We start from the raw sequence: 20,761 nt of genomic DNA on the forward strand, positions 1-20,761 counted from the left end.
GTTTCTGCTGTGGACACATGCGAGTCTAGATCATCATATAAAATTCCCTGCATCAGGTTTTTCATTGTGAAGGATGGGGGTCAAAGGACAGTACACCCCTTACAATCCGCTCCTAATGTGGCCTCGTTTCCTCAATCTTGGTTGCTGTTTCCTCCGTCTAATTCACCCATGCAAGGAGCTCACTGTTGCCCTTACATAATGAATATCTTGCCGGTCTGTACTTCCTCCACTCCGGATTCTTACACACCATGAGCCTACTTCATCTCTAGCCATGTCACTATCCCAGCACTGAGCAAATGCTTGTAGAAGGAATGAATGAATGTAAAGGGGAAAAATGAATTGTTTCACACTCACGTGTGCATTAAGACACTTCAGCGAGTGTCTTAATGTTCATAGATACTGGCCCAATCATTCCTCCCCTTCCTTTCTCATTTTCTTCCTTTCTTATCCTACCTTCTTCTTCCTTTGCATGCCACTGAGTGCCTTACAAGGCAGGACACAGAGACATTGGCATGCTGGTAGAAACAGATACCGTGGAGAGCAGCCAGATGAAATGAGGGCAAAACCAGCGGTACTGCATGCAGAGACCCGCTGGAATGAAAAGCAGTGATTCACGGAGAACTGCAATTCAGACACTCTTTGAGTTTCACTTTGAGAGCTGCTGCAGGATTGGGGTCAGTTGGGGCTGTGGGGGAGGGTGAACACCAAGGTAAAGGGCAGCCAGGCTTCTCCCTGGAGATTTGTTGCCAGTCAATCCCTCCTTTTAATTCTCCCTTCCCTCCACCCTGACTACACTCTCAAGGATCAGTGTCCTGGGCCTTTAAGAGCTGGATGGGCTGGACTAAAGAAAGTGCTTACACCTCTCCCCACGGCACTCCTTCCCTCTGGCTGTATGTAACCCTGCCAGTAATAGCAGCAAACTGCAGTAGAAGAGGGGAGGAATCAAGCAAGGAGAAACCGAACCAGGCTGGGCTTCCTCAGCCACAGTGGAGAGCATCGAAGAAGCACAGCTCACAGACACAGGACTGCTATCCTGCCCACCACGGTAAGGGTCAAGAGGCTCTGGCCAGCCTACACTCGGCTTGCTGGCTTGCTCCGACTTCCCCAGTCCCTGACTCTGCCCTCTAGGCATTTAGCTACCCTGATTAGACTGTATCCTCCTGTCCTCTCCTCATCCAAACAGCTCAACAAGACTCTTCCTCCTGCTTCCCTCCTGCTCCTCCTCTATTAGTTTTTCTCCTGTCGGTGTCAATCACTCATTGTTTGGTTGGCTGATTGGGTTTCGTGGTGGTTGTTGGGTTTTGTTTTGTTTTGGTTTTTGTCCTGGGAATGGAACCCAGGGGCTTTGAACTGAGCCATACTCCCAGCCCTTTCAATTAATTAATTAATTGATTAATTACTTTTTTTAGATAGGGTCTTGCTAAGTCTCTAAGTTGCCCAGGCTGGGCTTGAACTTATGATCTTCCTGCCTCAGCCTCCCAAGTGCTAGGATGAGATGAAAGTTGTACATCACCACACCTGATTTCAGTCACCCCTTTATAAAAAGAAACTTCTTAGCTGTCCAGGGGCAGGAGTACTGACCCCAGCCTCTCCTCAGAGGTAAGCCTGCACCAATAAGTGAAGAGAAAGAATTGGAGTAGACAGACTTTAGCATACATTCATTAACAGATTGTTGAGGTTTACCTAATGAGGATTGGCTAAGACTTTTGGAGTCAGGAATTCCCAGTAATGGGAAAGTTATGAGACTTCTTTGAAGCCAGAGTTTGTGTCCTATACCTTGTTCTGCTTAATGATCCAGGGCAGTTTCTTGGTGCACCAAGTGCTGTGCTGTAGGACTTTAGATTACAACTTCCTATTCTGTAATAACAGATTTAAGGGTTTCCCAGACTCACCTGTACCAGGTGTGCTAGTTAAATATTCTTGAGCCCTATACTTGGAATTTTTGATTTGCTATATTGTATGGTGACGTTTAGGAAGCTCTGTTTTAAGGTACTCTTCAAGAAATACTGACTTAGCCATCAACCTCTACATTATATATGTTGTAAAAGAGCCTTCAAGCTCTAACATTCTGAGGGCTATCACTGTGACCAGAGCCATTCTGTCCCTTTACACAAATAGGTTAATCATAATCCTCCCCAGCAGCAAGGGAGTAAACAAAATGATTTTCTTCCTTCCTGTTCCTCAGAGACAAATGAGACCTTGTAATGCCATTGGTATCAATGGTGACATTGCCAAAGTCCAATTCCAGATGACACAAAGCCACTTAGAAGTTAAGGGACAGATCTTGCTCTACAGCCCCAGGCTTCCTATCCATGTGTCTTATTTCCACATCTGTATTACAGAGATAATTATATCCTGAAGGTATGTCCATAAATGAACATTTAAGACCCAAACTCTCTTATTCAGTTTTCATCCTCTGTGCCCGTGCCAATGCCCTGATTCCCAAATTCCCCGATACCCAATTCCCCTTCTCTCCCACTGTACCTGCATCAGTTGTGACTATACTTACTTTCAGACAGCAGAAGAAACACCAAGACCTAGAACACTTGAGTTCTAACTTGCATTCTCTGGGCACTTTGTTTAGTCAGTCTCCTAGGATACAGGGAAAAGAAAGAGGCTGTGTAGAGAGGGACATGCTACTGATTGTCCAAACCCAAGTGACTTCCCGCCTGGACCACAGTCTCAAAATCCTCAGTGAGGATGGAAATGAGAGATATTGGGAATTAATGAAGACCAAGGAGGGAAGTGAATGGAAGAGATAATGGAGAGAAGGGATGCGAAGAGGAGAATAAAAAGGAGGACCTAAGTAAGCAAAGAGGAAAACAGAAAGGACTGGGAAGGAAGGAAAAAGATGGAATCAAAGTGGGATGGGGAAAGGAAATAAAATGGGAAGAAAGAAAAGCAATTTGGTAGGCTAGAGGAGGAACAGAAATGATGAAGAGAAACAAAATGTCAGCGTTCCTGATGGATTCCTAGCCTGCCTTTAACCTGTTTCCTAGAGAAGGCTGCTTCTGAGGCAAGAGTCTTGGCACACTCTTCTAGATCTCCTAGATGATTGTATAGAGCTCTGGGTTCCAGTTCCAATTTTAAACTCAGTAAGTGACTCTGGCAGGTCAGCTAATCTTTCTAGTCCTCAATCCCCTTCTCTATAAAATGAAGTCCAGCTTTGTCATTATGTATCTCCCTGTGTTGACTCAAGCTGGCACTCTTGTGGCCACATGTTACCTGGATACATGTTTAAAATAGTGATTCAGGAATTCAATAAAAATTAGATTTTTAAAAGACCAAGCCCCAGGGTGGAAGAGTCTGACAAAGGAGGGAAAAATCATTTTGTTAAGGGTGGTAGTCTCTGCCAGGTGTGGTGCACACACCCATAATCTCAGCATTTGGGAGGCTGAGGCAGGAGGATTGCTGCAAATTTCAGGCCAGTTTGTGCTACTTAGTGAGTTCAAGAGCAGCCTGAATTGCATAGTGAGAACATGTCTAAAAAAAAAAAAAAAAATCCAAACAAAGAGTTAGTAGTCTCCAAAATAAGGATGTCCAGGCACTTGGGCTCTGTTCTCAAGTCTCCTGTGTGTCAGAATGTCATTGTGAGTCTCCTGGACATGGGTAGAAGGGACAGTAATTCTGCTCCCAAGCCCAAGGCCCACCCCAGGGTCCCTGTGCCCCAGAGGTGAGACCTGAAATTCAGAGAGTAGAAAAGGCAAAATGCTGGCTTGGGAGATTAAACATTAGTCCCAGGCCAACCTCGCTCCACTAACAGTCTGAAGACCCAAGGAATCTGAGCCATGTTACTTTCTAATTCTTCTTTTGTGTAGCTTCTGTAAGACTCATATTTTAAACTCACATCCCCACCAAGAAAAGGAACTGCTGTTCTGTCACTCAGGCAGCACTTTTGGTCCCTTCATCCATGCAGAGATTTCTTCGGGTTTTACCCAGGCACACATATCAGCCTCAGCCAACAAAATCTTTTCTCCCTGGAACTGTCTGTCACAGGTTGTTTTTCTCCCAAAGGCTGTTTCCCAACCTCCCCCCTCTCACTCTGTTATACCTTTAGAAAGCTTTCCCTAGGTCCTGGAGTCAGGAAATCTTTTTTTTTTCCAGTGACCCCCACATTCTGCCTGAGGATTTAGTCTCTCCTGAATGACTTTATACCATCTTTAGAGAGATAGGACTCTAATATGCCCTATCTCAAACAAATCACATCACATTTCCAGACTTACACACTTTTATGTTTTAAGAGATAGAGTGAACTATGTGACGTTTTCATGGAACACTAATTGAATGATTGCTTTCTAGATTTTCAAAACTTTTTATGATGTTCTCCACTATCAAATTTTAAATTTTTAAGATTTTTTTTGGGGGGTACCAGGGATCAAACTCAGGTCCTTGCACCTGCAAGGCAGGCGGCTGAATCACTGAGCTAAATCCCCAGCCCTAAACTTTAAACTTTTTAATTAAATATAGCATATTTCTATTCAAGTGTGGGTCCTTTGCTTATGCAAACGTATACAGTTTTATATCTTACGAGCTTTGTTAGTCTCAGCACAGTGTGGTCAAAAGGTCCATTAATTAGGCAAAACTAGAATCAAAGTGGCCATCGGGGCCAGGGATTTAGCTCAGCAGTTCGGTGGCCTGCCTCGCAAGTGCAAGGACCCGAGTTCGATCCCCGGTACCAAAAAAAACAAACAACAAAACAAAACAAAGTGGCCATGTATTAAATCTTCTATCTCTTTTTCAGAAAAGTTTATTGTTAAAGGATAGGACAGCTTAGCCAGGTCCTACATTAGACAGTGTGTATTTTAAAGGAGGTACCCTTTTTTAGTAGGCAAACTTGTAAATGCAGTTCTGAGATTTATGTAACTTTTTTTTCCTGGTACTCTGGGCTTCTGCACTGAGCTACATTATTTTAAAATAGGATCTTATGGGCCAGGGATTTAGGTCAGTGGTGCTGCCACCTGCCTCACAGGCACAAGGTCCAGAGTTTGACCCCCAGTACCAAAAAAAAAGGATCTTACTAAATTGCCCAGATAGGGCTCAAACTTGTGATTCTCCTGTCTCAATCTTTCAGAGTGCTAGGATTACAGATGTGCACCATGATGCCCAGCTTTGTAGAACTTTTTTTGTCCATTAAAAACTGTAAAAATAAATCAGTTGCGGTAACATACCCCTGTCATTCCAGCACTCTGGGAGACTAAGAAAGGAAGATTGCAAGTTAGCAAGATCCTGTCTCAAAAAAATAAAAAGGGGTTGGGAATGCAGCTCAGTGCAAAGGTGTTGGGTCCAATTCCCCAGCACCACCCAAAGAAACAAATCTGTGAGAATAACTGTTATGAAAAACAATAAAGGCTTGGGATCTGGCTCAGTGACAAGTACTTGCTCAGCATGCATGAAGCCCTGGGTTTTATTCTTAGCACCACAAAAAAGGAGGAGGAAGAAGAGAAGAAAAAGAAATATAAAATATTTGTCATATAAATGTAGAAGAATATAATTCAGTGTCGTAGAAGAGACTCAAACAGTCAGGCTTCCCTATTGCTTCAGGAGCTGGACAATCCACATGGGTGCATGGACAAGGGTCCCAGAAGAGGGAAGCTGGGATGATTCCACCTGGAGAAGAGAAAGCTAAGGTGTGGAGAGATTCCAGGTTTTAAAAAGGGCTGACCAGCAAAATGGTGGTTCCCAATAAATAGATGAGGAGTGAACTTGGTGTGGAAAGAGGTTACCTAATGGGTTGTAGAGTTTTGGGTAGAAAAAGGGAATTTGGCAGATGCCCTGATTTAGCCCTCTCTGGTTAGCCATGGCAAATGGCAAAGGCTGTGGGATCAGACATATCTGGGTTTAAATTCTAATCCTTATGTCATTTGAGGCAAGTCTCTTAGCCTCTCTAAACCTCAGAATACAAACTCAAATTAGAAGTAAAAATAGATACAGACTATATAGACTAAGAAAACTCTGACCTCTTTCTCTTGTTCCCTAGATCTCCAAGATTCATGCAAGCTCTTTGCTCCTCCTTGTTCCTTTAGGTGTCTCTGGCACCAGCTAGTGGAGCAGTGGATGATGGCATCCCTGTTACAAGACCGTGAGTACCCTTGCAGAGAAAGAAGGGTTGGGGACAACCCAGGAGAGGGAAGGGGGCTGGATCTGTATTCCACAGCTCCTTCCGGGCCCTCTTCCCTACGTGCTAGCCCCTACTCCCTGCTTGTCCTGGCGCAGGGCTGACCACTGATCAGGACCTGCTGATGATGCAAGAAGGTGTGCTAATGCGCAAGGTGAGGTCCAGAAGCTGGAAGAAGCTAAGATACTTCAGACTTCAGAACGACGGCATGACAGTCTGGCATGCACGGCAGTCCGGGGGCAGGGAGAAGCCCAGCTGTGAGTGACCTGGCTAGCTGGGGTGGGCATGTGGGTGGATTGGTCCCCACGAGCCTGGCAGCCTGAGAGCAGGGGAAGAACCAGGGTCCCACTGATCTCATGCCCTTGTGCTGTCCCACTTGTGGCTGTTCTGAGCCTTTGAAGATCATAACCAGTACTTGCCTTTGTAAGGCTATTGTGAAGATTAAATGAATTTTTCCTGGGCCGGGGATTTAGCGCAGTGGCACCATGCCTGCCTCGCAAGCTCAAGGTACTGAATTTGACCCCCAGTACTGCAAAAAAAAAAAGTCTATATAAAGGACTTAGATGAGTACTGGCACATAGTAAGTCTCAAGTCATAGAAAAAAATATATGTGTGTATATTTGTGTGTATGTGTATGTGTGTGTGTGTGTTACTGGTATGTGAACCCGGGGCCTTCACATTATATACTGTGCTTCATCTCCAGCTCTTTTTGTTTGTTGGAGTTTTTGTTTTTATTTTTTGAGAGAGGGTCTTGCTATGTAGTTCAGGCTGTTCTCCAACTCACAATGATGCTCCTGCCTCAGTCTCCTGAGTGCTGGGATTATAGGCATGTGCCAACATGCTCAACAGCCAACTCTTTTATCTAAAAAAAAAAAAAAAAAAAAAAAAGTGTTTTTGGAGACAGGATCTCACTGAATCACCCAGACTGGGCTCAAGCTTGTGATCCTCCTCAGGCTCCCACAGTGCTGGGATTACAGGCATTCACCACAATTCCTGGTTCATTCGTTATACTTTCTTCTTATTGTTGTTATCATACAACCATAACCAAATTAACAAACAAAAAACAAAGCAAAAAAGACCATGATCTCAGACATAAATCTGCCTGGATTAAAGCTCTGGCTCTGCCACTTTCTAGCTCTAGGATCAGAACAAACAGTACCCGCCTAGTAGATTACAGAGATTCATTGAAGTAATGCACCTAAAACTGTATCTGATTAATCAATGTTACTCATTATATTTTTATATTTAAAAATATATCAGAACAGTGTGGATTCTGTTGGCCAAACTATGATTCCTCTAAAAATCTGATAGCCAGGTGTGTGTGTGTGGTGGCAAGTGCCTGTAATTCCAGCCTTTGAGAGGCAAAGGCAGGAGGATTGCTATGAGTTCGAGTCCAAACTTGATTACATAGTGAGACCTTGTCTCCAAAATAAATAAATAAAAATAAATCTGATCTCAGAATACATCTTAGAGAGTCTGCTTTAAACATATATTCAAAGGTCAACCCATTCCCAGCTCAGGTAAGGGATAGAATTTCTCTGGCTCCCTCCTAAACCTCTGGAAGGAAGAAAACCTCAAACCTGAATTTGGGCATATAGTGCTTTGGTATAATTGCTTCTGCCATTCAAATGTGTTTCAATTTGTTATTCCTACCAGTTCTTTTGTGATCCCCTTTGAGACTAGCCCTGGAAAGGGACCATCCAGTATCTAAGATGAGGACACCGAGGGATTAAATTCTTTTGGTCTCTTGTTGCATTGCCAGTTGGTGGCTGGAAGCCACGTCTTAGCACTTCTAGCACAGGCCCCTGACATGCCAAAACAGCAATGACTCTGGACTTCTGAACCCCAGGAGTATAAATGCACTAATGCTTTTAGGACTCAGCCTGTAGAGCTTAGGGTTCCATCTCTCTATGTCTTCATAGAGAAGGGGTGCTGATCCTTGCCTCTTAACCTCTGCAGTTTGTTGGATTCCCTTTAATGTTTTCAACTGCTTCTTCTCTGACAGTCTCAATCTCTGATGTGGAGACAGTGCGGAAGGGCCATGATTCCGAATTGCTGCGTGGTCTGGCAGAGGAGTTCCCACTGGAGCAGGGCTTCACTGTTGTCTTCCATGGCCGTCGCTCCAACCTGGACCTGGTGGCCAACAGTGTTGAGGAGGCCCAAACCTGGACGCAAGGACTCCAGCTGTTGGTGGACCTTGTCACAAGCATGGACCAACAGGAGCGGCTGGACCAGTATCAACAAGTTGGAGCCAGGGTGGGGACTGGGTAATTTAAGGAGCCAGATGCTGCAGCACTAGGGAAGATGGAAAGGGGTGCTGGGATAGGGAAGCCCAGAGGTCCGGAAGCTGTGGGCAGAGGCACCTCAGGCTGATGTGTGACTAAGGATTCTGAGAAAGAAATGGATGCTAGGGAGGGAAAACACATAGCCAGGCAGAGTTTGAGCATGAATCAGGATCCCCAGGATTAAGAGATGTAAAGGGAGAGGCACAGGAGCAAACACACGGCTGCTCCCAAGAGCGGAACAAAAGATGCTGATGGTATTAACTGCCACAGAGATAGGAAGCCACTCCTTAGAGGGCCCTGTGTACAGTACTTCAGGATTCCTGGATTGTGTGTTGATTCATTCATTCATTCATTGTCACCAACAAAGCAGGATGTACCAAGCTATGTGCCAAGTTTAGGGTACAAAGATTAATGAGACACAGGTACTGTTTTAGTTAATGGACAGGATAGAATTGTGTGATTTAAGTACCAAAAGTGCCTTATGATACTTAGATTATGTGTACGTATTCAAAGGAAGAAAGGTAATTCATAAAGTGTTCTGAGAAAGCTTTAGAGAAGAAATGATGTGTGAGCTGGCCTTAAGAACAAATAGCATTTGCATATGAAGAGAGGAAGAGTAAAGTCCAGAGATAGGAGACTGGACAGAAGGAGGGAATGGGACATCAGAAAGCAAAGACATTAGAAACAAGAATTCTGGGTTGCACCAGATCACAGGGGTGAAGAAAACCTTAACTTGTATGTTCAGGAAATGGGGTGTCTTTCTACAAACAAGAGAAGGTACCAGCATGTGCCTGGGCCATGATTAGTGCTTGGGAGAGATTATCCTAGAAGCTCTGTGGAGAATGGATTGACATGGGAGAGAGACTAGATTAGGAGGGGAGAGATATGAATGGATGAAGCACACACACACACACACACACACACATTGTGCTTTTGCCTTAACTCAAAGCCGGGTGGCTGAGTGACTGGTTCCAGCGTGGAGACAAAAACCAGGATGGTCGAATGAGTTTTGAAGAAATTCAGCGCCTGCTGCACCTAATGAATGTGGAGATGGACCAAGAATATGCCTTTAGTCTTTTCCAGGTGAGTCTACCAGGGAAGACAGACCACATTTTCATGTGGCCAGAAGCATTTGACTTCTATCAGGAACATTCATTTGTTGAAGCCCTGCTGTGTCTACTAGCACCATGAGAGGCAAAATAGGAAGTGTGGGGAATGACTCTTGCCATTCAGTCTTATTAGAAAGATGAATCATAAATCTATAGAAGAAAAATAGCAATATGTTGTTATGTTGGACCTCCAGGACCTTTTTGTTCCCGGCCAGAACTTTGAAGGTGCATAGTACAAAACCCCACTGGAGTATGAATAAATAGGAGGAAGTATCTTCTGACCTTTTAGGGACCTTTATGAGATGTAAAATTTTCTTTAGCAGCAAATGAGAGGGCAGAAACTTTGCTTTTGAAGCCACTAAAGTGGCTTCATCTATTAACATGAAATGTCAAGAGTTTTGTGGGGGGGTATTGATGCATGTTTGAATCTGCCAACAAGATCACTCTTACAAGGCAAGTGAAAGTCATAAAATTTCCTGTTAAAGAGTCTCTCTGCTCTCCCCTGACCTCTTGTAGACAGCAGACATCTCTCAGTCTGGGACTCTGGAAGGAGAAGAATTTGTACAGTTCTATAAGGCATTGACTAAGCGTAACGAAGTACAGGAACTGTTTGAAAACTTTTCAGCCGATGGGCAGAAGTTGACCCTCCTGGAATTTGTGGATTTCCTTCAGGAAGAGCAGAAAGAAAAAGATTATGCTCCTGACCTTGCTCTGGAACTCATCAACCGCTATGAGCCTTCAGACAGTGGTAAGGGAAACTGGGTGGAGAGACACCACAGTGGGGGACAAGGTGGGGGCCATAATTGAAAAGATCCAGAGAAAAGCAATCTTCTGCCTAACCTCTACCTGGTGGATGCTGAATCTATCCCTGTCCTGGCCTCCTGCACATCATCTTATTTAGCCTCTCCTCCAGAAGGAGAGCAGCCATTTTCTGCCTAGACAAGACAAGGGTCTAGAGGACCCCACCAGTCCTCTTTCCTTCATTATAGCACTGTTTCATATCCTTTACTTTTGGGATGTTTTCCTGCTCTCAGCTTTGTCTTGAATGAAAACAGAAGACCTATGGTCTTCTTTAGTGGAAATGATTCCTTTTCCTCTGGTTCTCCTTCATGGTTCCTTTTTGCTGTCTCTTAAAATGCTGGCTTTCTGCCTTTTCTGGGAGTTTTCCAAATTCTCCAAGTAGTTCTTGAGTCTCTGAGCCCCTGAACCAGAAATCTCCTCACTGCTGGACTGAGCAGATGATGAAGCCAATTAATTAGCATTTAACAAGAACAGCAAAAATATGTCTTTTCAGTCCTGGTATTTTCTTCCACTCTGTCTCTTTTGTACACTTCTTTCCATTCTTCTCTTCCTTCCAGAGTATGAGAAAATTTACATTAATAGTAAATTACTTATTACACATTCACATTCTTTGCTTAATTTTGTTCTCACTATAATTTTGTAAGTCAACAGTTATGATCTTTTTTGTATGTTTAACCAACAACATTTTAATATCTTAAGAAAATGTTACTACTTTTTGACATAGACAACTCTTTAATCAGGGGCCGGGGATTTAGCTCAGTGGTTCTGCCACCTACCTGGCAAATGTAAGGTCCCGAGTCCGATCCCCGGTAATTTAACCTTTTAATTACACTAATTTTAATTATGTAATATCCAGGTGGCTGTTTTCTCAGCTAGAGTGAGTTTTATTGGGTAGTTCCAAAGGTCTAAGGGCCCCTCCAGGGAAATCCTCTTTTTTTTCTTCTTTCTTCTTTTTTTTTTTTTTTTGCAGTACCAGGAATCAAGTCCAAGGTCTTGCACATGCTAGGCTAGTGCTCTACCACTGAGCTACAGCCCCAGCCCCTCTTTTTGTGATAGGCTTATACATTAGAATTTAACTCTTAGCTGATTTATAAAGAAAGCAATCTCAAATGTTTAAATATTAACAACTTGTGAAAACATTTAATAGAGCCAAATATTTTATTTTTTTTAATTTAAGGAAATAAAACTTGAATTCAGTAACTGATGACTCAAATGAACAGCAGTAATCTTTATTGAGCATTAGTATCTCTATATGTTTTTTCTCTTCAAATCCTTCCAGTGACCTGTTAAAATGGGTTCTCTTCGCCAGGTGTGGTGGCCCATATCTGTAATCCCAGCATTTGGGAGGCTGAGGCAGAAGGATCATAGCAAATTTGAGGCCAGCTTGGGCTTCATAGTGAGTTCAAGGCCAGCCTGAGTTACATAGTGAGATCTTATCTCAAAGGAACACTCCCCCCGAAAAAAAAAAAAAAAAGGATTCTCTTATTCAGTTGTATAAAACAGAAAAATTGAGCTTGGGAAAGATTAAAGGACTTGTCCAAAGGCAATAACTAACAAGGAAGGAATTGGAATTCAAACCCAAGATGAAGATAAAATGGGATGATTGAGAGCTGAGCAAGTGACCCACGTTTCCTGAGTCTCAACTCCTACTCCATTTTATTCATTCATTCATTCATTCATTACTTCAGCTAATACTCATTGAGTACCTACAATAGGTCATCTGGTCATCTCTTCTGAGCACCACAGATACAGTAGCACCTAAGTCAGACAAGGGCACTGCCTTTGTGGAATTTAGAGTCAGACAGGAAGTGTTAATGGCTGTGGATATAGCTTTGAGGTAGAACACTTGTGTAGCATCCACAAAGCCTTGGGTTTGATTTTGTGAGGGTGTTAAAAGAAGAATAGAGGCTCTAAAGCAATTATTTCAGAAAATTAAATTGAAGAAGAATTTCAGAGTTACGAACTGCTGTTTCCAGTGCAGAATCCAGCATACATCAATTACATTTGGCATGGGTTGAATATGACCCCAACTGCATATGTTGGGAGTTTAATCTCCAACACAAAGTGTTGACAGTTCTTTTTTTTTTTTTTTTTTTGAGATAGGGTCTCACTGTGCATATAGTTCAAGCTGTCCTTGAACTCACTATGTAGTTCAGGCTGGCCCCCTGCCTCAGTCTCCCAAGTGCTGGGATTTCAGGGACGTGCCATTACGCCCAGATCCAACATAAAATAGTTGAGAAGTGGGACTCTAAGAGTTGAGTAAGTCTGGAGGGCTTTGCTATTATGGGAATTATCAAGGTAGTGAGTTCCTACTAAAAGGATACATTAGATGCCTTCCTCCCTCTTGCTCTCCCAAGTGTTCTGTTTCCCTTCCATCTTCTGCCATGGGATGACAGAGCAAGATCCTCACCAGAAGCAGGCCCCTCAACTTTGGACTTCCAGAACTGTAAGAAATCTGTGGGTATTTTGGGGGTTTTTTTGGTACTGGGGATTGAACTCGGGACCTTGTGCTTGTGAGGCAGGTGGCAGAATCACTGAGCTAAATCCCTGGCCCCAAGAAATCTGTTTTTAATAAATTCAATGTCTAGTCTGTAAAACAGACTGAAACAAGATTTATTCTACACCTCCCATGGTGATCCTTCCCCTTGCACTTGAGAATCAGACAGTAGACTTTGGTTCAGAGTGTAATATCAGTCAGAAGACCTGTCCTAGCCAGGTGTGGTGGCAGACAACTGTAACCCCAGCTCTTTGGAGGCTGAGGCAAGAGAATCACAGCAAGTTCAAGACCAGCCTGGACTACATAGTGAATTCAAAGCCAGCTTGAACTACATAGCATGACCCTGTCTCAAAACAACAAAACCACAAAACAAAAACAAAAACCAAAAAACTGTCCTTGAGTCCTCATCCTGTTTCTTATTAACTGAGTAACCTTGGACAAGTCATTTAGCCTGAAACTCAATTTTCTCATTTGTAAAATAACTAGTGATCAAAGGAAATGATGCACATGGAAAGTACCTATCAACTATGGATTTACTTCAGTAGTTTGAGTTATCACTGGCAAGAATGAAATTTCTTGCCCATGTGCTGTCTTTCTCCACCATTTCTAGGTCTTGTCAAACTTGGAATAAGAAAGCTGGGCATGAGGGTTAAGGTGTTTTATCTTCCAAAGAAGAATGCCTTCACAGCTCAGTGGTCTAGAACATGGCTGATACCTGCTAGCCTGTTCTATCCCAGCTCTTCCATTTACTATTTATGTAAACTGGGGCAAATTATCAACTTCTCATAACAAACTGTGTTAGTGAGAGTATTAAGTGACCTGTTGTAGATAGTGTCCTTGACATAGAGCAGGTTCTTAGTTACTGTTAGTCATTGTTATTAGTATATGAAATCAACCATAAGAAGCATGAGGACTATAGAAAGTGTATTAGTCATTTTCCTGTCACTAGTACACAATACCCAACACCTGCAACTTAAAGGAAGAGAGATTTATTTGGCTCATGGTTTGCCATGGCTTGGATCCGTGATTGACTGGCTCCATGGCAGAAATTGTATGGTGGAAGGGCATAGTGGAGGAAAGATACTCAACCCATGGCAGCCAAGAAGCAGAGAGAGAGAGAGGAGAAGAGCCAGGGGTGAGAATATACTTTTCTAGGCCATGCTTCCAGTGAATCTCCTTTTCCAATCAGACCCCACCTAACAGCACATTCATCTGTGAGCTCATCAGTATCTCCATGACCAAAAAACCTCAGAAGTTCTACTGCTGAATATGTGAGACTTCTGGGACCAGTTTAGGTTCAAAACATAAAAGAAGGGGTAACAGTCCCTTTCTTCAACAAGAGTGAAGTCTAAGGTGATGCTGACAAATGCTCCCCCAAACACCACACGGTATGAGCTCACGATTGAGCTCAGTGGCACCATGACTGCCTCTCAAGCACAAGGTCCTGAGTTCAATCCCCGTTGCAAAACAAAAAACACCACCACATGGGAGCATTGATGGTAGGAAGAAATCTTTAAAACATAGATCACACAGCTGTACAGGCCAAGAAAGAAAACAGATATCTTGGTCATATTACTAATGAGTTTCTAAGGGCCAGGGAATAAATAGCTCAGTGGTTCCGCAGCCTGCCTCCCAAATGCAAGGTCCTGAGTTCAGTCTCTGGTACCAAAAAACAAGCAAACAAAACCTAATGAGAAAAACAAAAAAACCCTAATGAGTCTCTGAATTTGAATCTCTCTAACGTCAGTTTCCCATCTATAAGATTAGTCCTTTGTACTGGATACTGTCTTGTTCTCTGGGGCTGGGGATTTAGCTCAGTGGCACCATGCCTGCCTTGCAAGCACAAAGTCCTGAGTTTGATCCCCAGTACCACACAAACAAATAAACAAATGAAAGCACTACGATAAATCTGGTCTTCATGTGACTGTTTAAAATTTAAATTAACTAAACTAAACTCAAGTGGCACTTAAAATGCAGTCCCTCAATCACACCAGTCACATTTCAAGTGCTTGTGGCCACAAGTGGTTAGAGACTGCCATATTTAACACTGCAGAATAGAACATTTCTTTTTTCTTTTCTTTGTTTGTTTGTTTGTTTTTTGTTTTTTGCTTTTTTGGTACTGGGGATCAAACTCAGGACCTTGTGCTTGTGAGGCAGGCAGCAGAACCACCTGAGCTAAATCCCCAGCCCATAATAGGACATTTCTATCATTGTACAACATTCTATTGGACAGCTCTGGACTAGAATCAGCCTATTGGTTCCCTTTGACAGTCTCCAGTGGTAGAATGGTGGAAATGACAGGCACTGGTGGGGAATACTTAGGATCTAGAGTCTGAGAATGGGACCATCTGAAAGGTAGGACTCCAGAGGGCGTGGGGTGGATGGTGGGCTATGGGTGCACTGGGTTCCCCACACTCGGAGCGTCTCACTCCAGTGCTCCCCACTCCACACCCTAGGCAAACTGCGGCATGTGCTGAGCATGGATGGCTTCCTCAGCTACCTCTGCTCAAAGGATGGAGACATCTTCAACCCGGCCTGCCTCCCCATCTACCAGGATATGACTCAGCCACTGAGTCACTACTTCATTAACTCCTCTCACAACACCTACCTAGTGGGGGACCAGCTGTGTGGCCAGAGCAGCGTCGAGGGATATATACGGTGCAGTGGGGTAGAAAAGAGGTCCAGCTCATGAGAGGGACTAAATGTGGGGAAATGAAGGGAGGCTATCAGTGGATAACAGGGGTTGATGATGTATTGGATAGGGGGTCAGGGGCTGAGCCTGCATACCTGAGATACTTGGAGAAGATACTGAAGACTGGTGGGAGAATAGTGATGACATGGGTAAAGAAATGGAACTTCCCTTTCACAAACTGAATCTCTCAGAACTCAGAGGCGTTCACAGATTTATTTTGAATAAATAAACCGCATGTTAAAGGGAAGGCAGAACAGAGGATTAGAAAACATGGGTTCTAGAGTCCGACTACCTGGGGTCAAATCCTAGCTCCCTTAGTAGTACTCTGGAGCTAAGCAATGGACTTCTCCATACCTTGTTCCCTGTCTATGAGATGAGGATGATAACAGTGCCCTCCCTCTCAGGGTTGTTGTGAACACTGAATGAGTTAGTCCATGTGTCAGTAGCTAATCCATGGAAGGTGCTTTTATTGTGATTAATTATGGATTAGCTTGAATAATCAAGAGATCTTTGTTAAGTGCTAGAAAATGAACTAGTAGCTTTACAGGATACAAAAATTAGTGGAGCTTGTGCTAAAAAATAAGTGAACTTCCAAGTTTCCACTTTAGAAAGTCTAGTTGAGAAAACAAGGGAGTGGGAGTGTAGCTCAGTGGTAGACTGCATCCTTAGCATATGTGAGGCCCTGGGTTCAGTCCCCATTGTTGGGGGAGGAAAGAGATAGAGAGAGAGAGAGAGAGAGAGAGAGAGAGAGAGAGAGAAGCATACACTTACCAAGAGTTTGACCTCACAGGTTTAAATAGGAATATATACAACCAGAACACCAGAAGTATCATGAGGCAGTAAGTGATGCTTCCCTAGAAGGATTGTGAGTTGGGTAGGGTAGGGGTGGAGATCAGTGTGAACTGCAGCCAGATCTCAGTAGACAGAGAAGTCTCCATGGAGATACAGCTTGCAGGGGTTTGGATGGGTAAGTGCTGGTGAGCATTGTTCTATCCAGAGTACAGAGAGGGTCCTTAGGTGGGAAATCATACCTTGACTTCCCCTGCTTCTGGGCTCTTGGTGTTCTTACAGGGCCCTGAAGCGGGGGTGCCGTTGTGTGGAGGTGGATGTTTGGGATGGACCTAGTGGGGAACCTGTCGTTTACCATGGACACACACTGACCTCTCGCATCCTGTTCAAAGATGTTGTGGCCACAGTTGCACAGTATGCCTTCCAGGTAGTAGCCCCAGGTTGGGAATAGCACGGAGTGAGGAAAGAGGGCCTGGGGGAAAATGACTGGCTCGGGTCTGGGGGGTAAAGGGGTGCAGGAAAGGTTGCTGCTGCAAGTAGCATGATATATTTGATTTAAAGCATCAGACAACATTAAGGGGTTGCATGAATAAGGGTTGGGTGTGTTACTAGTTATCAGTAGTCTTTGAGGTAATTACTAATGGTTAGTAACTACTACTTGTAATAAGTTCTGTTAACTATCTGGGAGAGGGTGGATAAGGACACAAAAATAGTGGTAAGCAGGGCTGAGGGACAATAGGAATTTGGAGATGAATGTCTGAGGGTGTAATGCAAACATGTAACTAGGTGAATAACCTGTTCCCTCCTACTCTGAGCCTGAAAACTCAAAAGTCTCAAAGGGACCTGGGTCAGACCTGGCATAGGTATAAAATTTGGGATCCCAAGAGTGATCTTTAGATGTGAGTAACCTACCAGGGCATGGACCTCAGCCCCCAAAGGTCTCACTGAGCCCTGTAGCAGGGTTGGAGGCCTTTAGCCCTCAGGGTATTCAAATGAGTTAATAGGGCTCCCTGGGAACCAAGTGTTTGGAGAAGGAGGTCATGGGGTTTAGAACAGTGGATACAAGCGCCCCCTTCTCCCTCACCAGACATCAGACTACCCACTCGTCCTGTCCCTGGAGAACCACTGCAGCTGGGAGCAGCAACAGACTGTGGCACAACACCTGACGGAGATCCTGGGGGAGCAGCTGCTGAGTGAACCCTTGGATGGGCTGCTGCCCACGCAGCTGCCCTCGCCAGAGGTAGGGACCCAAGCTCTGCTGTAGGTTCTGCCTTCCCCCCCCCATGCCCCATCCTCCATGTCCCCTCTTGTTCTCTTTCTGTCCTCAGATGGGCCATCTTGTCTTTAATGTGCCTCGAGACACCTTTCATTTTGAAAGATCTCATTGAAGGCAGAATGCTATTTCGAGTTCTCAAAAGTTTTAGTCGACTATTCACTTTATATTTTACTTTCAATGGAAATATCTTAATTTTTTCATGAGAGTTTATAACTGCAGTAGGGTATAGACCATATAAACAATATAGAGACAAGGAAGTCCCACCTCCAGCATGATCACAGTCTGTTCCATAAAAATATCTATATCTATATATCTGTCTGTATCCCTATTTGTCTATCTTTCTAAAGCTATACCTATTTGATGCTGGGGTTAGAACCCAGGGCCTCACTCATGCTAACCACATGCTGTACCACTGAGCTACACCCTCAGCCAACATCAGTAAGTTTTTTTAAAGGCTTATATAAACACATGTGTATATATTCATGTTATTTGAGACAGAGTGACCTCAAACTTCTGGTGATCCTCCTGCCTCAGCTCCTGAGTGCTGGGATTGCAGGACTGTACCATCATGCCAGACTTTTATTCTCATTTTTATTCTGTTTTTTGAGATAGGATCTCACTAGGTAGTTCAGGCTGACCTTGAACTCACTAAATTGTCCAGGCTGGCCTCCAGCTTAGGACAGTCGTCCTGCTTCAGCCTCCTGAGTGCTGGGACTACAAGTATATGTCATTACTCCTGGCCTTATATTCACATATTCACATTTTTTAAAAGCCATGAGTGAAAAAAAAAAACAAAAAACAAAAAACGAAAAAGGAGGGGCTGGGGATTTAGCTCAGTGGTTTGGTGTCCTGTCTTGCAAGCGCAAGGACCCGAGTTCATTCCCCGGTACCAAAAAAAAAAAAAAAACCAAAAAACAAAAGCCACGAGTGGAATCATCTTCCATGAATATCTTACATGTAATATATATTATGGATGTCTTTTCATATATAAGTTTTACAGTATTCTTTTTTGTTTGTTTTGCTTTGTTTTGGTACTGGAGATCAAACTTGGGTCCTTGCGTTTTCAAGGCAGGTGGCGGAACCACTGAGCTAAATCCCCAGCCCTGTTTTGTTTCTTTTGAGATAGAGTCTCATTGTGAAGTCAGGCTGGCCTTAAACTTACTATGTAGCCCAGACTGGTCTTGAACTTGCTGAGTTCCTCCTGCCTCAGTCTCCCGAGTGCTGGGATTACAGGCGTACATCACCATGCTCAGCTGAGCTCTAAAGTATGCTATGTGTGTTATGGGCCATAGTTTATTCAACTGTTTGCACATTTGGTGAACATTTAGGTTGTTTGTAATTTTCAACTTGTATATATGGCTTTGTCCATTTAGTTTTTCTTTGAAACGGATTCCTAGACACAAAATGGGTTACTGGGTTAAAAGGTTTGTATCCTGACATATTTTTGTTATTGCTATACCAATTTGCCCTGAGGGGGGGAAAAAACAAATTATACTCCAATCAACAGAAGAGTGACCAGAAAAAACTCTTTGAGTGAGATGATTCATAATCATAATGGCAAACATTGAGAAAAAGGTTAGGTTTTCTTCTTTTGAACTATTTGTTATTACTTTCATTAGGGTTTATCATTTTTAATAATATTCAGTGACTTTTGCTTTTGTTTTTTGAGACAGGATCTTGCTATGTGGTCCAGACTAGCCTCAGACTAGTTGTGTAGCCCAAGCTGGCCTTGAACTTGCAAGCCTCTGCTTCAGCCTCCTGAATACTGGGATTATGAGTGAAATGCTGTGCCCAGCTGATGTTAACTATTAACAATATTAGGCTTTTCTGGGAAGAGGTACTGGGGATTGAACCCAGGGCCTTCACACTGAGCTATATCCCCAGCCCTTTTTTATTTTGAGAAAGGGTCTCTCTGTCACTACATTGCCCAGGTTGGGCTTGCATTTGTTATCTTCCTGCCTCAGCCTCCCAGAGTGCTGGGATTATGGGTGTGTACCACCATGCCAGCCTGGAAAATATTTTTTGCAGTCTATTTTTGCTTTTGTGTTTTTAGCATTTTTCATCTTATAGATGTTTTTAAGCCTTATGTAGTCAAATGTTCAGTCCTATTTTAGAATTGAGTTTCATATCACCTTTCTAAAGGCTATTTTCTTCTCATAGTCTTATGTTTATTTGTTCATTTATTTATTTTGAGACAGGGTCTTGCTATGTAGTGCAGGATGGCTTTGAACTTGTGGTGGTGATGCTCCAACCTCAGGCTCTCACGTGCTGGGATTACTGGTGTGCACTATCATGCCTGGCTTTTATGTTCTTTTTTTGTTTTGTTTTGTTTTGTTTTGAGACAGGGTCTCACTATGTAGTTGACACTGGCCTGGAACTCACTATGTAGCCCAGGCTGGTCTCAAACTCTCAGTGATCCTCCTGCCTCGGCTTCCTGGGTGCTGGGATTACTGGCATGCGCCACCAAGCCTGGCTCTTATGTTCTTTATATATGTAAATCTTTTTTCTTTTCTTTTCTTTCTTTTTTGGGAAGGGAGATCTTGAGACAGGGGTCTCACTATTCAGTTCAGACTGATCTTGACCTAACTATATAGGCTAGGCTGGCTTCAAACTTGCAGTGATCCTCCTGCCTCAGCCTCCCAAATGCTGGGATTATAAGTGTGTGCCACCATGCCCAGCTATATATATGTAAATCTTTAAAGGAGTTTTTAGTATGTCAAATGTGAGGTAGAGGCCTATTTTTCCACAAAGGTAGAGATTTAGACGTTTGCTTAACAATAAGGGAATTCCTATGTTATGTACCAAGCAACTGATCTCTTCCTTGGGGAACTTTTGACCACTCTCTTTCTTCCTCTGCCTTTGAGAGCAGTGGGATCTGAAAGGTCTCCAGAAGAGCCTCAGACAGGTAGGTAGGTCACTTCATTTTTGTCCTCTAGCAACTTCGACGGAAGATCCTGGTGAAGGGGAAGAAGTTAGAAACACTTGAGCTAGATGTTGAGGATGAGGATGAAGAGGAGCAAGAGTGTGACCTGGAGCAACAGCAGGAGTCAGAGCTGGAGCCTGAGCCTGAGCCACAGGAGCCGTTCCTTCAGAGTAAGGACAAAAAGAAGGTAGGCCAGGGGTTGGGGATTTAGCTCAGTGGTTCCACTGCCTGCCTTGCAAGCACAAGGTCCCAAGTTCAATCCCAGTACAAAAAA

The 20,761-nt window shown here is 43.5% G+C and overlaps 1 protein-coding gene across 11 annotated transcripts in view; it reads left to right on the forward strand.

Annotated features, from left to right (window-relative positions):
• Positions 1-20,761, forward strand: part of Plcd4 (phospholipase C delta 4) — a 25,522-nt gene continuing 4,761 nt past the window's right edge. For 4 of the 11 annotated variants that reach the window (XM_033764636.1, XM_033764638.1, XM_019205674.2 and 1 more), the window contains exons 1-10: positions 726-1,045; positions 5,978-6,079; positions 6,214-6,372; positions 8,121-8,349; positions 9,354-9,483; positions 10,026-10,257; positions 15,264-15,465; positions 16,571-16,715; positions 17,376-17,528; positions 20,501-20,674. In XM_033764636.1, coding sequence (XP_033620527.1) covers positions 832-1,045; positions 5,978-6,079; positions 6,214-6,372; positions 8,121-8,349; positions 9,354-9,483; positions 10,026-10,257; positions 15,264-15,465; positions 16,571-16,715; positions 17,376-17,528; positions 20,501-20,674 — 1,740 coding nt within the window. In that variant the 5' untranslated portion in view covers positions 726-831. Of the gene's footprint in view, positions 675-724; positions 1,046-2,577; positions 2,807-5,541; positions 5,628-5,977; positions 6,080-6,213; positions 6,373-8,120; positions 8,350-9,353; positions 9,484-10,025; positions 10,258-15,263; positions 15,466-16,570; positions 16,716-17,375; positions 17,529-20,500; positions 20,675-20,761 lie in introns of those variants that run through there. The other 7 variants (XM_033764635.1, XM_033764642.1, XM_033764641.1 and 4 more) reach the window with 7 other exon arrangements.

The sequence above is a fragment of the Fukomys damarensis genome, unplaced genomic scaffold (genome assembly GCF_012274545.1).
Source record: "Fukomys damarensis isolate Sample0158 unplaced genomic scaffold, DMR_v1.0_HiC HiC_scaffold_16, whole genome shotgun sequence".
NCBI lineage: Eukaryota > Metazoa > Chordata > Mammalia > Rodentia > Bathyergidae > Fukomys > Fukomys damarensis.